Genomic DNA, 20,109 nt, shown 5'->3' with positions numbered 1-20,109 from the left:
GGGAGGAAGTGTAAGGGCATGTGTAGCACTTGTTCCGCTTACACGGATAAGTGCCAGGAGGGAGATCAGTGGGGAGGGATGGGGGGGACGAATGGACAAGTGAGTTGTGTAGGGAGCGATCCCTGCGGAATGCAGAGAGAGGGGGGGAGGGAAAGATGTGCTTAGTGGTGGGATCTCGTTGGAGGTGGCGGAAGTTACGGAGAATAATATGTTGGACCCGGAGGCTGGTGGGGTGGTAGGTGAGGACCAGGGGAACCCTATTCCTAGTGGGGTGGTGGGAGGATGGAGTGAGAGCAGATGTACGTGAAATGGGGGAGATGTGTTTAAGAGCAGAGTTGATAGTGGAGGAAGGGAAGCCCCTTTCTTTAAAAAAGGAAGACATCTCCCTTGTCCTAGAATGAAAAGCCTAATCCTGAGAGCAGATGCGGCGGAGACGGAGGAATTGCGAGAAGGGGATGGCGTTTTTGCAAGAGACAGGGTGAGAAGAGAAATAGTCCAGATAGCTGTGAGAGTCAGTGGGCTTATAGTAGACATCAGTGGATAAGCTGTCTCCAGAGACAGAGACAGAAAGATCTAGAAAGGGGAGGGAGGTGTCGGAAATGGACCAGGTAAACTTGAGGGCAGGGTGAAAGTTGGAGGCAAAGTTAATAAACTCAACGAGTTCTGCATGCGTGCAGGAAGCAGCGCCAATGCAGTCGTCGATGTAGCGAAGGAAAAGTGGGGGACAGATACCAGAATAGGCACAGAACATAGATTGTTCCACAAACCCAACAAAAAGGCAGGCATAGCTAGGACCCATACGGGTGCCCATAGCTACACCTTTAGTTTGGAGGAAGTGGGAGGAGCCAAAGGAGAAATTATTAAGAGTAAGGACTAATTCCGCTAGACGGAGCAGAGTGGTGGTAGAGGGGAACTGATTAGGTCCCACCACTAAGCACATCTTTCCCTCCCCCCCCCTCTCTGCATTCCGCAGGGATCGCTCCCTACACAACTCACTTGTCCATTCGTCCTCCCCATCCCTCCCCACTGATCTCCCTCCTGGCACTTATCCGTGTAAGCGGAACAAGTGCTACACATGCCCTTACACTTCCTCCCTTACCACCATTCAGGGCCCCAAACAGTCCTTCCAGGTGAGGCATCACTTCACCTGTGAGTCGACTGGGGTGATATACTGCGTCTGGTGCTCCCGATGTGGCCTTTTATATATTGGTGAGACCCGACGCAGACTGGGAGACCGCTTTGCTGAACATCTACGCTCTGTCCGCCAGAGAAAGCAGGATCTCCCAGTGGTCACACATTTTAATTCCACATCCCATTCCCATTCTGACATGTCTATCCACGGCCTCCTCTACTGTAAAGATGAAGCCACACTCAGGTTGGAGGAACAACACCTTATATTCCGTCTGGGTAGCCTCCAACCTGATGGCATGAACATCGACTTCTCTAACTTCCGCTAAGGCCCCAGCTCCCCCTCGTACCCCATCTGTTACTCATTTTTATGCACACATTCTTTCTATCACTCTCCTTTTTCTCCCTCTGTCCCTCTGAATATACCTCTTGCCCATCCTCTGGGTCACCCACCCCCCTTGTCTTTCTTCCCGGACCTCCTGTCCCATGATCCTCTCGTATCCCCTTTTGCCTATCACCTGTCCAGCTCTCGGCTCTATCCCTCCCCCTCCTGTCTTCTCCTATCATTTTGCATCTCCCCCTCCCCCTCCAGCTTTCAAATCCCTTACTCACTCTTCCTTCAGTTAGTCCTGACGAAGGGTCTCGGCCTGAAACGTCGACTGCACCTCTTCCCACAGATGCTGCCTGGCCTGCTGCGTTCACCAGCAACTTTGATGTAAAGGACACATGTTGTAACACTGAAGAATAATTTTAAAGTAATCCTTTCTGAATTAGTTGAACAAACAACCGCCACCTCCACTATCCCTGCAAGATATTGACAAGTGAGCATTCAGTATCCCTGATTTCTAAAGTTGGAAGTAAATTTATTATCAAAGTACAAATATGTCTCCATATACAACCCTGAAATTCATTTTCTTGTGGGCGTACTCAATAAATCCATAATAGTATAACAACCATGATAGAATCAATGGAAGACTGCAGCAACCTGGGCATTCAGCCATATACACAAAAACAACAAACTACAAATAAAAAAGGAAAAATAAATCAATAAATAAACAGTAACTTAAGAACACGAGTCCTTGAAGGTGAGCCCATAGGTTGTGGGAACATTTCAGTGATGGGGTAAGTGAAGTTCAGTGAAATTCAGTGAGATGTGTATAAAATAAGACAACAGCCTTATTTATTATAATAATATATAATAATTAACTAAACAAATAAAAAGATGAATAGATAGATAGCAGGATAGTTGGACAGATAAATAGACAAACAGATGAATAAATAAATAATACTGAGAACAATGAATAAGGAAAAAAATAAGACTGAGAACTGACCTCAGGAGAAATGAAAGCTATCACTCTAAACAGTGCCCACTGTAGGCTCTGTCCAATTTGCTGTTGAAGAGAACAGGAGTGGTGGATGAGTGGGATGTTGAGGGACAGATGCACGGACGGTTCATAATGCCCCCTCTCCCGTTGTGCATAATGCCAAGGGGAAAGTGCGCCCGACATGCGCAGCGCCTGTTAAAGCTCTCAAATCTGCCACCACAGGCTATTGAAATGATTTGGCATGGTTCCAATACAAGCCCGGTTGATGGTAAAGTCTAACATCGTAAACCAAAGGTGAAAAAACTCGCGCTGGGGAAAGCAACCTTCTTACGCAACGTCAAATTCGATGCAAAGTTTAACATGGAAATGGTGCTTTTAACAGCACAGTGCTTCAAACTAAAAATAATCCCAATGTATTTGACTCCTTTGTCCCTCCCTTGCAATCCTTGTTGATTACTTCCTGTTTTCAGATGCTTCCAGACTAGCAAAGAAGGCAAGTACACAGTTCAATGTTGTTCGCTTGTCACTATGCTTTTAACTAGAAACTATATCGGATATTTCTAAAAGAACTGTTAGTAGTTAAGTGATTGTACTGTTCTGGACAAGAAGTGATCCGTAGGTTACTTGAATGTCAGGAGGCACGCTGTTTGGAACAGGTGTGAGTTTTTTCTCTTCTCTATGAAGCAATTAACAACTGGCAAAGATCAAACCATTTCCTACGTGCACACTTTCTATTCATTCCTGTTGTGTGTGGACTGTGGAACTGAATTAATTACAGCTGCAGATGAAAGGATGGATTAGCTGGGTCATAATGGGACCACAGAGGGAGAAGGAAAGAGTGTGGACTCTTTCTGCTGAACGAACTAAGTTACTTTGCCCGAAGCAGTCAGAGGAGCATAATTTAAAGTTGTATCTTGATGCTTACCATTGGGCTATACCCAATAGTATTATTGGTGTGGTCCACATATCAAATCGCTAATTTCATTTCCTATAACAATTGTTTAATTCAGCGTACATGAAAACTGAATGAACAAAAAACACAGGAATCTTTTTGTGTTACTGAGTGAGCCATTCTGGTCAAAATAGTAAGACTCCACAGGGCTTCCTGATGGAAAACTCCCTAATATGGCGACAACTCCCTTTTTAATGAACTTATTAAGGAATGTTCAGAAACAAGTGTTTTTTTTAACATTAGTCCAATAAGCAAAAATACTAAGGACTGGAGGTTAAATGTCTGACTAGTCCGGGAAAATCAATAGCAATTCCTTAAATATTTGCAACAACAAGAGCTCATGCACACAATAAACAAAAAGAAACTAAGATGAAATTCCTTTGATTTTGTCTGCTGAAGTCTCAACATGTTTTGTTTTCGTTTTCAGCGAGCATACAAAGCATTTCAGGTCTCAGGTTTGAGACTGTTGTTTCCTAATTTTAAAAAAAGATTATTTAAAGATACAATACTGAACAGGCCCTTCCAGCCCGATGAGCCACAGCACCCAGAAACCCAACTGTTAACCAGTAGCCTAATCACAGAACAACTTACAAACACAAATTATCTAACTGCTAACTGATGCACCTTTGGACTGTGGAAGGAAACCACAGCACCAGGGGAGACCTATGTGGTATACAGAGAGGAACCTGCAAATTTCTTACAGGCGGTGCTGGAATTGCACTCTGAACTCCAGAACCAGCATCTGGTTTAATATCACCAGCACATGTCGTGAAATTTGTTGTCTTTGTGGCAGCAGTACAATGCAATTCATAATAATAGAAAAAACATGAATTACAGTCAATGTTTATCTATTTATATAAAATAGTTAAGTTATATATATTATTATATAATCAACATTTGCCAGGCTGACAAAGAGAGTCTGGGAGAACACAAAGCTGACGACGCACACCAAAGTTGCAGTCTACAGGGCCTGTGTCCTCAGCACACTGCTTTACGGCAGCGAGACCTGGAGCCTCTATTACAGACAAGAGCGGCGTCTCAACGCCTTCCACCTTCGCAGCCTGAGACACATCCTGGACATCACGTGGACTGACCGAGTCACCAACAATGAGGTCCTGGCCCGCGCCCAGATACCCAGCCGCTTCACCCTGCTTCAACAACGCCGTCTCCGCTGGCTGGGCCACGTACACCGCATGTCAGACGGAGGATCCCGAAAGACCTGCTGTACGGGGAACTGGCCTCCGGCAAGAGAGCACAAGGGCGGCCCCATCTTCGTTTCAAAGACGTTTGCAAGAGAGACATGAAGTCACTGAAAATGAACATCGAGGGGTGGGAGGACACTGCAAGCGATCGCTCTCACTGGAGGCTGGAACTACACAGAGGTCTAAAAAGAGGAGAGGAGAAGCTGAGGCTTGCTGCTGAAGTAAAGCGTGCTCGTCGGAAAAACAGCACCAAGACAACACTGGAGGACAGCGCCTTCAAGTGCAGTCGATGCAGCCGAGACTGTCACTCCCGTGTGGGCCTCTACAGCCACAACAGATGCTGCTCTAACACAGACTGAAGCAAGACTTTCCAGGAGCAGATCCATGGTCTCGTGAAACCAACGGATGCCACCACCATTATTATATATATATATATATATACATACATAAATAAAATAGTTAAATTAAGTAAGTTGTGCAAAAATAGCATTGTGCTAACTGCTATGATGCCATGTCTTCCTAATTTAAGATGAGAAGTATTCATCTGGGGCCTTTACATTCCGTGTGTATTCCTGATTGCTACACACTGGCAATTGTGAGTATAGGTGTTGTATGAGGAGACAATTGGCCCATATTGTGATGTATCCAAAGGTCAAGTGGTCAGCCAAGGTTTATGAAGTAGTGTAATAGAGCGTCTGGTGCTCTTGGAATCATCTGCCAGGGGATGCCAACAACCTCAGGAGAGATGGAAAAGGTAAAACAGCAAGAAAAAAAAGTCTGAATAATCATGTAAATGTTTTGATTTCAAATGTTACAACTAGTTGCTATTTAAAATGAAGGTAGATTGATCTAGATTATTTCACAGGGCACGCCTTTTCTGTTCTAAAATGTACTAAAACAGGAAGTGACAGGATTTGCCTTCAAATGATGTTCAGTTTCACTCCAAAATTATTGGGCTTGAAGCCAACTGTAAGTGGGAGCTACGTGGTAGTGTAGTCGTTAGCCTAACGATAGTACATTAGCAATTCAGATTTAAGTGTCAAAGCTAAAGAAAGAGTGCAGTGCAAGTAAACCATAAAATGCAAGATTATTACAAGGTAGGTTGTGAGGTCAGCACTCCATCTCATTGTACAAGTGGTCCATTCAAGATCTGGTAACTGATGGAGAGAAGCTGTCCTTGAATTTAGCGCTTATAGGCTTTTATACCTTCTGCTTGATAGGGAAGGGAAGAAAAGAGAATGTCTGGGGGGGGAGGTGTCCATGATTATTCTGGCTGCATTACCAAGGCAGTGAGAAGTAGAGACAGAGTCCACAGAGGGGAGGCTGTTTTACGTGATGCACTGAGCACTTGTGCTGGGTCACGATTAAGTTGCTGCCTTTTTTTGGGCACTTGTTTTGTGCAATTGGTTTCTGTGCTCCCAGAATTACAACTGGTGCTAAGGACTCTTGAAAAAGACTCTTAGTTCCAAGCGTAGTCACAGGAAGAGATTACCAGCCTGACAGAGGAAATGATTCAAAGATGAGTTCCGAGCTTGCAACGTGCCCACAGTCTTGTAACAATTCTTGTGTCTACTCAAAGTGAGGAGAGAGCACGTGGGGTAATGCTGAGGACATCTGAGACAATGCAATGGGAATGGAATGAGCACCTGTATTAAAGGTGGAAAGAGTGCATCATCTGAAATGCTGCTTGCCCAGTCACAATTGAAAGAGTCTAGGGTTCCCTCATTGCCATCAGCAGGCCCCTCAGAGTCCATAAACCAGGGGAGAAGAAAATTATCCTTGATCCTTGATCAGAGAAACAGCAGTACATGGCTATAATGTCCTTTGGGGGATCCTGAGGTTGTGCACTCTACAAATGCAAGACTTCCAGTTTGTGAAGTGCACATGGACACCTCCGCTTAATCTTGCCCATACTGTAGCAGATCAGCCTCTACAGCCACCTGAGGACCCAACAATAGACAACCTGCCATGGTAGCATAGTGGTCAGTGCAATACTATTATAGCTCGAGGCATCGGAGTTCAGCATTCATTTCCAATGCCATCTGTAAGAAGTTTGAACGTCCTTCCCGTAAACAGCATGGGTTTCCCCTGGTTGCTCCAGTTTTCTCCCACAGTCCAAAGACGTACCAGTTAGTATTTTGATGGTCATCGTAAATTGCCCTGTGATTAAGCTAGGTTTAGATAGATGGGTAGTATGGCTTATTGGGCCGGAAGGGCCTGTTCCGTACTGGATTTCTAAATAAAATTTTTAAAAAATAAAACCCCTTCGGAGAACATCATACTTGAATAATTAGACTTCTACGACTATTGCGTTGACAGAAGGTATGACAGAACATTTTATACCGCCCAAATAAAAACTGCAACCTTCACTATCCGACAATAAAATGCCCATGATGATATTAAACAAAATTGGAGACATTGAGTCAGCCTGCTTTAATCCTCTTTTCATAGGGATGGACAATTGCTTTATTATCTTCGGTTGGGATAGTTGGCTTAAAATATAAATTGGGAATAAGATAAATAAAATGTATATTATGCCCATTTAGTCAGGGGGATGAACACCCATATTGGACTGTCTCAGTACTTTTATATTTGTGTGCTGTAGCACTTACTTTTTATTCGCAGTTATTTTGTAAATAATACTATTGTTTTGCACTTCTGGTCAGAGGCTAATTGCATTTCATTGGCTTTGTATCTGTACTCGGCACAATGACAATAGGGTTGAATCTAGTCTAATCTAATCTAATCTGATAAATGGATGACCCACTGAATGAAATGTCATGCCTACTTTGATTGAAAATATACCAAGGTTTTTAACACCCCTTCTGCCCCCTACTAACAAATTAATTAAGGTAAAGATATTTTGATTGCACGCAGGTGTTGCAACTAAAAATCCGTTCTGTCATTTGCTCAGGGCAACTGCATAATTATGTCGTACAGTCACAGTGAGATACAGCATGGAAGTACAGCCCCTTTGAGACTGTGTTAACTGTCGATCACTCATTTGCATGAGTCCTACATAGAATGTAGAAGAGACATCTATTTATCACAAACCTGAGAGTCCAGATAGGCCCATTGTCCCTGCCTGCTCCTACCGCACTGAACTCTTGTCCGCATACCTCGACTCCATTCTACACCCCTTGGTTCAGTCACTTCTCATCTATATCCGCGACACTTCACATGCTCTCGACCTCCTCAACAGCTTTCAATTCTCTGTCGTTGACCGCTTCATTTTCACCATGGATGTTCAGTACCTACACACTTCTATCCCCCATCAAGAAGGCCTTAAAGCTCGCTGGGTCATTCTCAAACAAAAGACCCAAGCAGCTCCCCTCCACCAACACCCTCCTCTGACTGGCATAACTGGTCCTCATCCTCAACAATTTCTATTTCAGCTTCTCCCGCTTTCTCCAATCTCAAGGGGTAGCCATGCATACCTGCATTGGCCCCAACTATGCTTACCTTTTCACTGGCTATGTAGAAAAGCCCATGTTCCAAGCCTTTCCTGGTAATGCCCCCAACTCCTCCTGTGCTAAATTGATGACTGCATTGATGCTGATTCATGCACCCATGCTGAACTCATCAATTTCATGAACTTACCCTCCAACTTCTACCCTGACCTTAAATTCCCTTGGTCCACTTCTGACACCTCTCTCCCGCCTTTCTAAACTCTCTGTCTCTATCTCCAGAGACAAACTGTCTACCAACATCTTTTATAAACCAACGAATTCCCAAAGCTATCTTGACTATACCTCTTCCCAACCCGTCCCCTGTAAAAATACTATTCACTTTTCTCAGTTATTCCGTCTCTGCCACAACTGCTGTCAGGATGAGGCTTTCCTTTCCAGTACAACAGAGATGTCCTCCTTCTGCAAAGAAAGCGTTTTCACTTCCTCCAATATTGATGCTACCCTCACGTGCATCTGCTCCATTTCACGGGCATCATGCTCACACCATTTTCGTGCTGCCTTAACATGGATAGAGTTCCTCTTGTCATCACCTACCAACCTATGAACCTCCACATCCAACACATCAGCCTTCACAACTTCCACTATCTTCAATGGGACCCTACCACCAAAGACATCTTTATCTATTCCCCCGCCCCCGCCCCCACTCTTCGCTTTCCATGATTCCCTTGTCCACTCATCTCATCCCATTAATCTACCTCCCGGCACTTATCCCTGAAAACGACAGCAATGCTGCGCCTGCCCATTCACTTCCTCCCTCACCTCCACTGAGGGCCCCAAGCAGCCCTTCCAGGTGAGGGAAGTCTTCACCTGTGAATCTGCTGGGGTCATCTACTGTGTCTGGCGCTCCTGATGTGGCCTCCTCTACAATGGTGAGACCCTACATAATTTGAGGGACATTATACACATTCTGCCCCCTCCCCTCCTCTGGTATAAGCCATTTCTACCCTGGGAAACCTTTCTGTCTATTCTCTAGAGCTATGCCTCTAATCATTTTGCACATCTCCATCAAGTGACCTCTCATCCTCGTCGGTTCAGATTAATTCCAGATTTTATTTCCCTACATTGTCATCAATTCGTACCAGTTTCTATCGCCCTCCTACTTACTACAACTTAGAGTGACCAATTAATGTACCCACCTGCATGTCTTTGGAAGACCAGAGTGCCCACAGAAAAGCTTAGCCCTTGCAATGAGAATATGCACAGACAGTACCTGAGCTTGGGTCTCTGCCACTATATGGCAACAGACCTAGGGGCATAAGGAGCTGGTGGTAGACCTGAGGAGAGCTAAGGCACCGGTGACCCCTGTTTCCATCCAGGGGGTCAGTGTGGACATGGTGGGGGATTACAAATACCTGGGGATACGAATTGACAATAAACTGGACTGGTCAAAGAACACTGAGGCTGTCTACAAGAAGGGTCAGAGCCGTCTCTATTTCCTGAGGAGACTGAGGTCCTTTAACATCTGCCGGACGATGCTGAGGATGTTCTACGAGTCTGTGGTGGCCAGTGCGATCATGTTTGCTGTTGTGTGCTGGGGCAGCAGGCTGAGGGTAGCAGACACCAACAGAATCAACAAACTCATTCGTAAGGCCAGTGACGTTGTGGGGATGGAACTGGACTCACTCTCTGACGGTGGTGTCTGAAAAGAGGATGCTGTCTAAGTTGCATGCCATCTTGGACAATGTCTCCCATCCACTACATAATGTACTGGGTGGGCACAGGAGTACATTCAGCCAGAGACTCATTCCACCGAGATGCAACACAGAGTGTCATAGGAAGTCATTCCTGCCTGTGGCCATCAAACTTTACAACTCCTCCCTTGGAGGGTCAGACACCTTGAGCCAATAGGCTGGTCCTGGACCTATTTCATAATTTACTGGCATAATTTACATATTACTATTTATTATTTATGGTGCAACTGTAACGAAAACCAATTTCCCCCGGGATCAATAAAGTATGACTATGACTATAACTTTAAGGAGGACAGTATAGGGGGGAAAGTCAGAGACAGTGTTTTTGCACAGTGAGTGGTAGGTGCATGGAATGTACAGTCAGGGGCAGATAGATTAGGGACATTTAAGAGACTCTTAGACAGGAATATGAATGAACAAAACATGGAGAGTTGTGTGGGAGTGAAGAATTAGATTGATCTCTGAGCAGTTTAAAGAGTCTGCACAACATTATGGACTGAAGACCCTGTCCTGTGCTCTACTGTCCTATGTTCTATGTTCTCAACAAACTCTTGCCACTCTGCTGCCCCTTCTAGCTTCTAGTCCCTTCTATCTAAAGGTTGTGTAAGCATTCTGAGTAAAATTGGTCTGTAGATACTTATGGCAATATTAAAACCTACACAGTAGTAAAGGCAGCACTGCAGTGAAGTTACACTGCAACATCCACTTAAGGTTGTAGATAAACCATAATACCGTAAGATATAAGAGCAGAATTCGGCCATATGGCCCATCAAGTCTGCTCCCCATGGCATCAAGGCTGATTCATTTTCACTCTTAGTCCTATTCTCCTGACTTTCTCCCCATTTCCCTTCATCCCTTGACCAATCAAGAATCTAGCAACCTCTGCCTTAAATATACGTAAAGACTTGGCCCCCACAGTTGCCTGTAGCAGAGAATTCTACAGATTCACCAATCTCTGGCTAAAGAAATTCCTCCTCATCTCCATTCTAAAAGGATGCCCCTCTATTCTGAGCTATATCCTCTGATCCTAGACTCTCCCACCAAAAGAAACATGCTCTCCACATCCACTCTATCGAGGCCTTTCAACATTCGATAGGTTTCAATTAGGTCACCCATCATTCTTCTGAATTCCAATGAAAACATGTCCAGAGCCATGAAACAGTCTTCATTTGACAAGCCATGCAATCCTAGAATCATTTTCATGAAACACACATCAAAGTTGCTGGTGAACGCAGCAGGCCAGGCAGCATCTCTAGGAAGAGGTATGGTCGACGTTTTGGGCCGAGACCCTTCGTCAGGACTTTGATGTGTGTTGCTTGAATTTCCAGCAACTGCAGAATTCCTCGTGTTATCATTTTCATGAACCTCCTTTGAGTTCTACAGATTCATCCTGCAGTCTTCTAACTTCAAGGTGAATATCATATCCACTGTGTGACTTTAGCAAATTCAAACCCTGCTCATTATATTTGTCCTGTAATTTGATATTCAAACCTTTTTTGGTTTATTTGACATTGGGGACATGATTCCAAGTGTCCTGTTTCCTTTGCTCCAGGCTTCTGGTTCAGAATGATAAAGAATTTTCATGTTTCGAAACTCTCGGTCAGACCCCTTATCTTTGGATAAGCGGATGTAGTTTTCTTATTAAGTTGCTTATTTCTTTAAGCCCGTTATTTAACTTTTTGCATCCAGTGGTATTAAAGAAATTCTCTCTCTTCTAAAATTCTCTACTTCATAGAGAAATTTACTCTCCTACTTGCTGCAAATTATGTCAGGCTTCATACTTTTCCTCATGGATAGTTCTGATGGCCCAGGCATTTCCTTTAAGAAATCCAGATGTAAGTTTTTTTCTCGCATGATAAATTTTCTTAGTCATTTGCTTTATTAGAACCTAAAAAAATTTTGAGGGGTAATTCATCAAAAATGAGTAATATTTTCAACAAGCATTACGTTAACTGGAAAGAAATCCCTGAAGGTAATTTGTTCTGAGAGAGTATATTAAACAATGACTGGGACTTCACGGTAAAAGGGAAGAGGAATTCAGAGTGTACTCTGGGGAGTAAGAGCTATTCATTGTTTTGAAAGATCTGGTTTGTTTTTACAAAGAGGCCTTATTACGATTTACATAAATTTCAAAGTGATAAGCAAGTTGATCTTCACTAACAATTGGGCCAAGTCAGAAGAAAGACAATTGGTAAGTTGAATTCAACAGCTGTGATAATTCAATTTACCTATCGAGCAGGTGCCAATCTATTTATTCTTGGGCCAGTTTTTCATTACGTTACCAGGATCTTTGAGAGAGAGATAATTTAATGACAAATACCATTATCACTAATCTGCTATGAATACAAAAACAGAAAATACTGGAATAAGGCTTAGTAGATCTGGCTGGTTGCATCTGTAGAAAGGGAAACAGAGTTAGTGTTTCAGACCTCTTCTTTAAACTGAAATGTTAACTGATTCTCGTGGCCTGAGCAAGAAGAGGGCATGAGAAGGCCTTGGCGAGTAGGGTAAAGGAAAACACCAAGGCATTCTTCAGTTATGGGAACAACAAAAGGATGACAGGGGTGAAGGTAGGACCGATTAGAGATAAAGGTGGGAAGATGTGCCTGGAGGCTGTGGAAGTGAGCAAGGTCCTCAATGAATACTTCTCTTCAGTATTCACCAAAGAGAGGGAACTTGATGATCGTGAGGACAATATGAGTGAGGTTGATATTCTGGAGCATGTTGATATTAAGGGAGAGGAGGTGTTGGAGTTGTTAAAATACATTAGGACAGATAAGTCCCCGGGGCCTGACGGAATATTCCCCAGGCTGCTGCACGAGGCGAGGGAAGAGATTGCTGAGCCTCTGGCTAGGATCTTTATGTCCTTTTTATCCATGGGAATGGTACCAGAGGATTGGAGGGAGGCGAATGTTGTCCCTTTGTTCAAAAAAGGTAGTAGGGATAGTCCAGGTAATTATAGGCCAGTGAGCCTTACGTCTGTGGTGGGAAAGCTGTTGGAAAAGATTCTTAGAGATCGGATCTATGGGCGTTTAGAGAATCATGGTCTGGTCAGGGACAGTCAGCATGGCTTTGTGAAGGGCAGATCATGTCTAGCAAGCCTGATAGAGTCCTTTGAGGAGGTGACCAGGCATGTAGATGAGGGTAGTGAAGTGGATGTGATCTACATGGATTTTAGTAAGGCATTTGACAAGGTTCCACATAGTAGGCTAATTCAGAAAGTCAGAAGGCATGGGATCCAGGGAAGTTTGGCCAGGTGGATTCAGAATTCACTGGCCTGCAGAAGGCAGAGGGTGGTGGTGGAGGGAGTACAGTCAGATTGGAGGATTGTGACTAGTGGTGTCCCACAAGGATCTGTTCTGGGACCTCTACTTTTCGTGATTTTTATTAACGACCTGGATGTGGGGGTAGAAGGGTGGTTGGCAAGTTTGCAGACAACACAAAAGTTGGTGGTTTTGTGGATAGTGTAGAGGATTGTGGAAGAGTGCAGAAAGACATTGATAGGATGCAGAAGCGGGCTGAGAAGTGGCAGATGGAGTTCAACCCAGAGAAGTGTGAGGTGGTACACTTTGGAAGGACAAACTCCAAGGCAGAGTACAAAGTAAATGGCAGGATACTTGGTAGTGTGGAGGAGCAGAGGGATCTCGGGGTACATGTCCACAGATCCCTGAAAGTTGCCTCACAGGTAGATAGGGTAGTTAAGAAAGCTTATGGGGTGTTAGTTTTCATAAGTCGAGGGATATAGTTTAAGGGTCATGAGGTAATGATGTAGCTCTATAAAACTCTGGTTAGGCCACACTTGGAGTACTGTGTCCATTTCTGGTCGCCTCACTATAGGAAGGATGTGGAAGCATTGGAAAGGGTACAGAGGAGATTTACCAGGATGCTGCCTGGTTTAGAGAGTATGCATTATAATCAGAGATTAAGGAAGCTAGGGCTTTACTCTTTGGAGAGGAGGAGGATGAGAGGAGACATGATAGAGGTGTACAAGATATTAAGAGGAATAGACAAAGTGGATAGCCAGTGCCTCTTCCCCAGGGCACCACTGCTCAATACAAGAGGACATGGCTTTAAGGTAAGGGGTGGGAATTTCAAGGGGGATATTAGAGGAAGGTTTTTTACTGAGAGAGTGGTTGGTGCGTGGAATGCACTGCCTGAGTCAGTGGTGGAGGCAGATACACTAGTGAAGTTTAAGAGACTACTAGACAGGTATATGGAGGAATTTAAGGTGGGGGTTATATGGGAGGCAGGATTTAAGGGTCGGCACAACGTTGTGGGCCGAAGGGCCTGTACTGTGCTGTACTATTCTTTGTCCTATGATCTACATTCCTACATTTTCTGTTTTATTTTTCATATCCCACACAGCATTTTGTTTTATTTTCACTGCGGTTGATAAACTTTGCTCTGGAGATTACAAGAAAATGTCGAGAGGGCTCAAAACTCATAGTAAATACATGTCAGTTCCTGCTGGCACATGTAAAGTTGATATCATACAGGATAACCCTCTTGAGGATTTAATGAAGCCAATCCTGCTCTAATTGCCAGTCTTCTGTTAGTTTATGTATTATAATCTTTCCTTCACGTTTTGTTTTCTCTTTCCCCCTTCTTAAGCATCCTGTTAAAGACGGTGGGATTAACCACCGTTTGTGTTTTGCCTGTGAAATTCAAGTTGTTTGCTGGTTCGTTTCCAGAAGGGGGCACTTAAATGCTTTGTACAACCGTAAAAGCAACATCATTCACATTTCCAAATATCAGGGGCTTTAAACAGGAAAAAGCAGCAACCAGAACGATATTGAAAGTATATTTATGCTGTCCTACTAGTGACTAGTAACTAGTCCATGGTGTTCAACCAGTCAGGAATTACGACCTGCAAACCAAGAAGGTGGCCAATACTAATGACAAACACAAAAGATTCTACAGGTGCGGGAAATCCAGCGTAACGCACAAGAATTCTGAATGAAGTCAGCAGGTCAGGCAGCATCAATGGGAAGGAACAAACACTTGAGGTTTCGAGCCGATACCTGATGAAAGGAAACTCTTTTATGATGTTCCCATGCTAAAAGTTCTCACAAGTAAGAATTACAGTCTCTTTCATCTTCTTTTGCAGTCTCTCAGGATTGAGGACGACTTGTTTCTATTCTTCTTTTGTAGCTCTCTGAAGTGATTGGTAAAGCCAACCACATATGGAACGGACAGTGCCTGACAGACAGGCTTTTACATAAAATAGACAATAGGTGCAGGAGTAGGCCATTTGGCCTTTCGAGCCAGTACCACCATTCACTGTGATCATGGCTGATCATCCACAATCAGTATCCAGTTCCTGCCTTAACCCCATACCCTTTGATTCCACTGTCTTTAAGAGCTCTATCCATCTCTTTTTTGAAAGCATCCAGAGACTTGGCCTCCACAGCCTTCTGGGGCAGAGCATTCCACATATCCACCACGCTCTGGGTGAAAAAGTTTTTCCTCAACTCCATTCTAAATAACCTACCCCTTGTAGTAAAATGTCCCAAGGTTCTTTACAGGTGTATAATTTGGCTAGAATTGGTGCCAAACCAGAGACACAGCTTTTAATAGAGGTGATTAAATACTATGGGTGGCAGCCTGGAGATACACCCCTACCAAAAGAGGTGTAAGATGCGACTTCACTCCGCTAACCTGCAGATTACCCGTGGGCAAGGGGTAGCACCTGCTTAGTCCCCTGATCAGGGCCGCCTGAAGCCACAGGAGCAGGCGATGGATGGCCGTATGACTAGCTGGTGCATATCAGAACTGCTGGTTATGTGACCACTGACACCAGGCAGACAATCTGAAGTGTACTGATAATGGCTGGGGTCAGCCATCTTGTAAAGACTCTGCCCAGAAGAAGGCAATGGCAAAGCACTTACGTGCCAAAATTTGCCAAGAGCAATCGTGGTCATGAGACCATGATCGCCAACGTCATACTGCGCGGCACAGAATAATGATGATGATAATTAAGTACCTGAAGTAAATAATTTGGAGTAGGGATTGCATAGGTGAAGCCAAAGCTACTGGTGGAGGAGCATAGACCATTGGGAGTGGAAGAAGTGAAGGACTGCAGATCTCTCAGAGGAGTGTGAGGTAAGAAGTGGTCACAGAGATCTTGATGACAAAGCAAATATAATCTGGTAAAGTTTGCAGACAATAAAGGAATGTATAACAGTCAGTACAACAGTGATGTGTCAATGGGATATGGCTGAGATGGGAAACGAACAGATTTTGAGATGAGCTCAAATTTATGGTGGGTGGAAGAAGAGTATATCTCAGATAACCTTGAAGAACCTGGTTTGGGAGGGAAAATAGTATTATTTAAACAGCAAAAGATTGGGAAGTATTGATGTATAAAAAGACCTGTTTCTTGTATACCAGCAAATATGTACTGTACATGCAGCAAGTTAAAAGGCAAATGATATGTTGTCCTTCATTGGGAAAGACTTCAAATAAGGAACAATTTGGTTCAATTATACAGAGCATTCCTGAGATCGCACCTGAAATATTGGAAAGAACGTACGTTATTTGCTATTGAGGGTGTCCAGCAAGGTTCATTCTTGACATAGCACGACTATCGTATGAGGGGACATTGAGTTGCCTCAATCCACTCGACTTAAGTTGAGGGATGTGAAGGGTATTGAAGTTAAGGACAGGTGCATTGTTTTTCAGGAACATATAGGTATTAAGATGGCAGAGGTGTTATAACACGAAGAAAGGTAAGTCCCCAGGGATGGATGAAATCTAGCCCAGAGTGCTGAGGCGTGGAAGGACACTGCTGGGTTCAAACAAAGCTGCTTGTATCTTTGTTAGCCATAGGCAAGGTACTAGAAAAGCGGACAATAACTCGTGTAGTTCCTTTATTTAAGAAGAGCAACGGGACTAAGCCAGGTAACTGCAGGTTAGTGAGCTTTCTGTCAGCAGTAATTACTGGACAAAATTCTGAGGGGACAGAATTCGAAAAAGGGGCTGATCAGGAAAAGTCCGCTTGGCTTTCTGAGGTGGGGGGGTGGGGAGAGATTCTGTCCCAATAACTTGACTGAGTTTTTCTGAGATGGAAATGAAATTGGTTAATGAAGACAGGCAAAAGATTTTGTCTATATGAACTTTAGTTAGGTATTTAACAAGGTCTCAGATGGGAAGCTAGTTGAAAAGGTACCTAAAATCCAAGGTGACCTGACTAATTGGATCCAAAATCAGTTTGGTGATTGAAGGCAGCAGGTAATAGTAGAAAGATGTTTTGAAGATTGGAAACTTGTGACTACCATTGTACTACAGGGATCAACACGAAAGACCTTTGTTCTTTGTGATATAGAAACATAGAAACATAGAAAATAGGTGCAGGAGTAGGCCATTCGGCCCTTCGAGCCTGCACCGCCATTTATTATGATCATGGCTGATCATCCAACTCAGAACCCCGCCCCAGCCTTCCCTCCATACCCCCTGACCCCCGTAGCCACAAGGGCCATATCTAACTCCCTTTTAAATATAGCCAATGAACTGGCCTCAACTGTTTCCTGTGGCAGAGAATTCCACAGATTCACCAATCTTTGTGTGAAGAAGTTTTTCCTAATCTCGGTCCTAAAAGGCTTCCCCTCTATCCTCAAACTGTGGCCCCTCGTTCTGGACTTCCCCAACATCGGGAACAATCTTCCTGCATCTAGCCTGTCCAATCCCTTTAGGATTTTATACGTTTCAATCAGATCCCCCCTCAATCTTCTAAATTCCAACGAGTACAAGCCCAGTTCATCCAGTCTTTCTTCATATGAAAGTCCTGCCATCTCAGGAATCAATCTGGTGAACCTTCTTTGTACTCCCTCTATGGCAAGGATGTCTTTCCTCAGATTAGGGGACCAAAACTGCACATAATACTCCAGGTGTGGTCTCACCAAGGCCTTGTACAACTGCAGTAGAACCTCCCTGCTCCTGTACTCGAATCCTCTCGCTATAAATGCCAGCATACCATTCGCCTTTTTCACGGCCTGCTGTACCTGCATGCCCACTTTCAATGACTGGTGTATAATGACACCCAGGTCTCGTTGCACCTCCCCTTTTCCTAATCCGCCACCATTCAGATAATAATCTGTTTTCCTATTTTTGCCACCAAAGTGGATAACTTCACATTTATCCACATTAAATTGCATCTGCCATGAATTTGCCCACTCACCCAACCTATCCAAGTCACCCTGCATCCTCTTAGCATCCTCCTCACAGCTAACACTGCCACCCAGCTTCGTGTCATCCGCAAACTTGGAGATGCTGCATTTAATTCCCTCATCCAAGTCATTAATATATATTGTAAACAACTGGGATCCCAGCACCGAGCCTTGCGGTACCCCACTAGTCACCGCCTGCCATTCTGAAAAGGTCCCGTTTATTCCCACTCTTTGCTTCCTGTCTGCTAACCAATTCTCCACCCACACCAATACCTTACCCCCAATACTGTGTGCTTTAAGTTTGCACGCTAATCTCCTGTGTGGGACCTTGTCAAAAGCCTTTTGAAAATCCAAATATACCACATCCACTGGTTCTCCCCTATCCACTCTACTAGTTACATCCTCAAAAAATTCTATGAGATTCGTCAGACATGATTTTCCTTTCACAAATCCATGCTGACTTTGTCCGATCATTTCACCGCTTTCCAAATGTGCTGTTATCACATCCTTGATAACTGACTCCAGCAGTTTCCCCACCACCGACGTTAGGCTAACCGGTCTATAATTCCCCGGGTTCTCTCTCCCTCCTTTTTTAAAAAGTGGAGTTACATTAGCCACCCTCCAATCCTCAGGAACTAGTCCAGAATCTAACGAGTTTTGAAAAATTATCACTAATGCATCCACTATTTCTTGGGCTACTTCCTTAAGCAATCTAGGATGCAGACCATCTGGCCCGGGGGATTTATCTGCCTTCAATCCCTTCAATTTACCTAACACCACTTCCCTACTAACATGTATTTCGCTCAGTTCCTCCATCTCACTGGACCCTCTGTCCCCTACTATTTCTGGAAGGTTATTTATGTCCTCCTTAGTGAAGACAGAACCAAAGTAATTATTCAATTGGTCTGCCATGTCCTTGCTCCTCATAATCAATTCACCTGTTTCTGTCTGTAGGGGACCTACATTTGTCTTTACCAGTCTTTTCCTTTTTACATATCTATAAAAGCTTTTACAGTCTGTTTTTATGTTCCCTGCCAGTTTTCTCTCATAATCTTTTTTCCCCTTCCTAATTAAGCCCTTTGTCCTCCTTTGCTGAACTCTGAATTTCTCCCAGTCCTCAGGTGAGCCACTTTCTCTGGCTAATTTGTATGCTTCTTCTTTGGAATTGATACTATCACTAATTTCTCTTGTCAGCCACGGGTGCACTACCTTCCTTGATTTATTCTTTTGCCAAACTGGGATGAACAATTGTTGTAGTTCATCCATGCAACCTTTAAATGCTTGCCATTGCATATCCACCGTCAATCCTTTAAGTGTCATTTGCCAGTCTATCTTAGCTAATTCATGTCTCATACCTTCAAAGTTACCCCTCTTTAAGTTCAGAACCTTTGTTTCTGAATTAACTATGTCACTCTCATGTAACAAACTTGAAAGTGAAAGTAGAATTAAAGTTCATTGATGACACAAAAATTGGTATGGACAGTGAAAAAGGTGTCTAATGCTACAATATCATAAAAACAGTGGGAAGTAGATGTTACTAAAACCTCAGATTAAGTCTGGAATCGAAAGGTTGGGCATGTGCAGCTAATGTTCTGAGCTCATATATTTCAATGTAAGAAGTATTGTAGGAAAGGCAGATGAGCTCAAGGCATAGATCAACACCTGGGTATGGATATTGTAGCCATTAATGAGACTTGGTTGTAAGAGGGGCTGGATTGGCAGTTTAGTATTCTGGGGTTCTATTGTTTTAGATGTGACAGAGCGGGAGGGATTAAAGGGGAAGAGGTGACATGACTAGTCTGGAAAATGTCATGGCAATGCTCAGTCAAGACAAACTAGAGAACTTGTCTAGAGAGCCTTTATAGGTTGAACTAAGGAATAAGAAAGGTATGACCATGTTAATGAGGCTATATTATAGGCCACCCAACAGAGGAACAAATCTGTAGGGATTACAGGCTATTGCAAGAAGCATAAACTTGATATGGTAGATGATTTTAACTTTCTACATATTGACTAGGACTCCCATACCATTCAGAGACTAGATAGGATTGAGTTTTTCAAATGTGTTCAGGGAAGTTTCTTTAATCAGCTCATAGAAGTCCCGAAGAGAGAATGTGCTATACTTGATCTCCTATTACAAAATGAGACTGCACAGGTGACAGAAGTTTGTGTAAGG

General features: G+C 43.7%; 1 protein-coding gene across 4 annotated transcripts in view; it reads left to right on the top strand.

Moving 5' to 3' along the window:
* The window catches only part of LOC134349186 (fibroblast growth factor 1-like), a 100,035-nt gene that overhangs the window by 49,047 nt on the left and 30,879 nt on the right, over positions 1-20,109 (top strand). Inside the window, exon 1 of one of the 4 annotated variants that reach the window (XM_063053135.1) lies at positions 2,757-2,946. The exons of 2 other annotated variants lie outside the window; for them this stretch is intronic. Coding sequence is in view for 1 of the 2 variants with exons in the window: in XM_063053134.1 (XP_062909204.1) it covers positions 11,602-11,603 (2 nt within the window). In the remaining variant the exon portion in view is untranslated. Of the gene's footprint in view, positions 1-2,756; positions 2,947-11,584; positions 11,604-20,109 lie in introns of those variants that run through there. One more of the 4 variants, XM_063053134.1, reaches the window with a different exon arrangement.

The sequence above is a fragment of the Mobula hypostoma genome, chromosome 7 (assembly GCF_963921235.1).
Source record: "Mobula hypostoma chromosome 7, sMobHyp1.1, whole genome shotgun sequence".
Taxonomy (NCBI): Eukaryota; Metazoa; Chordata; class Chondrichthyes; order Myliobatiformes; family Myliobatidae; genus Mobula; species Mobula hypostoma.
This window is presented reverse-complemented; position numbering and strand designations above follow the sequence as displayed.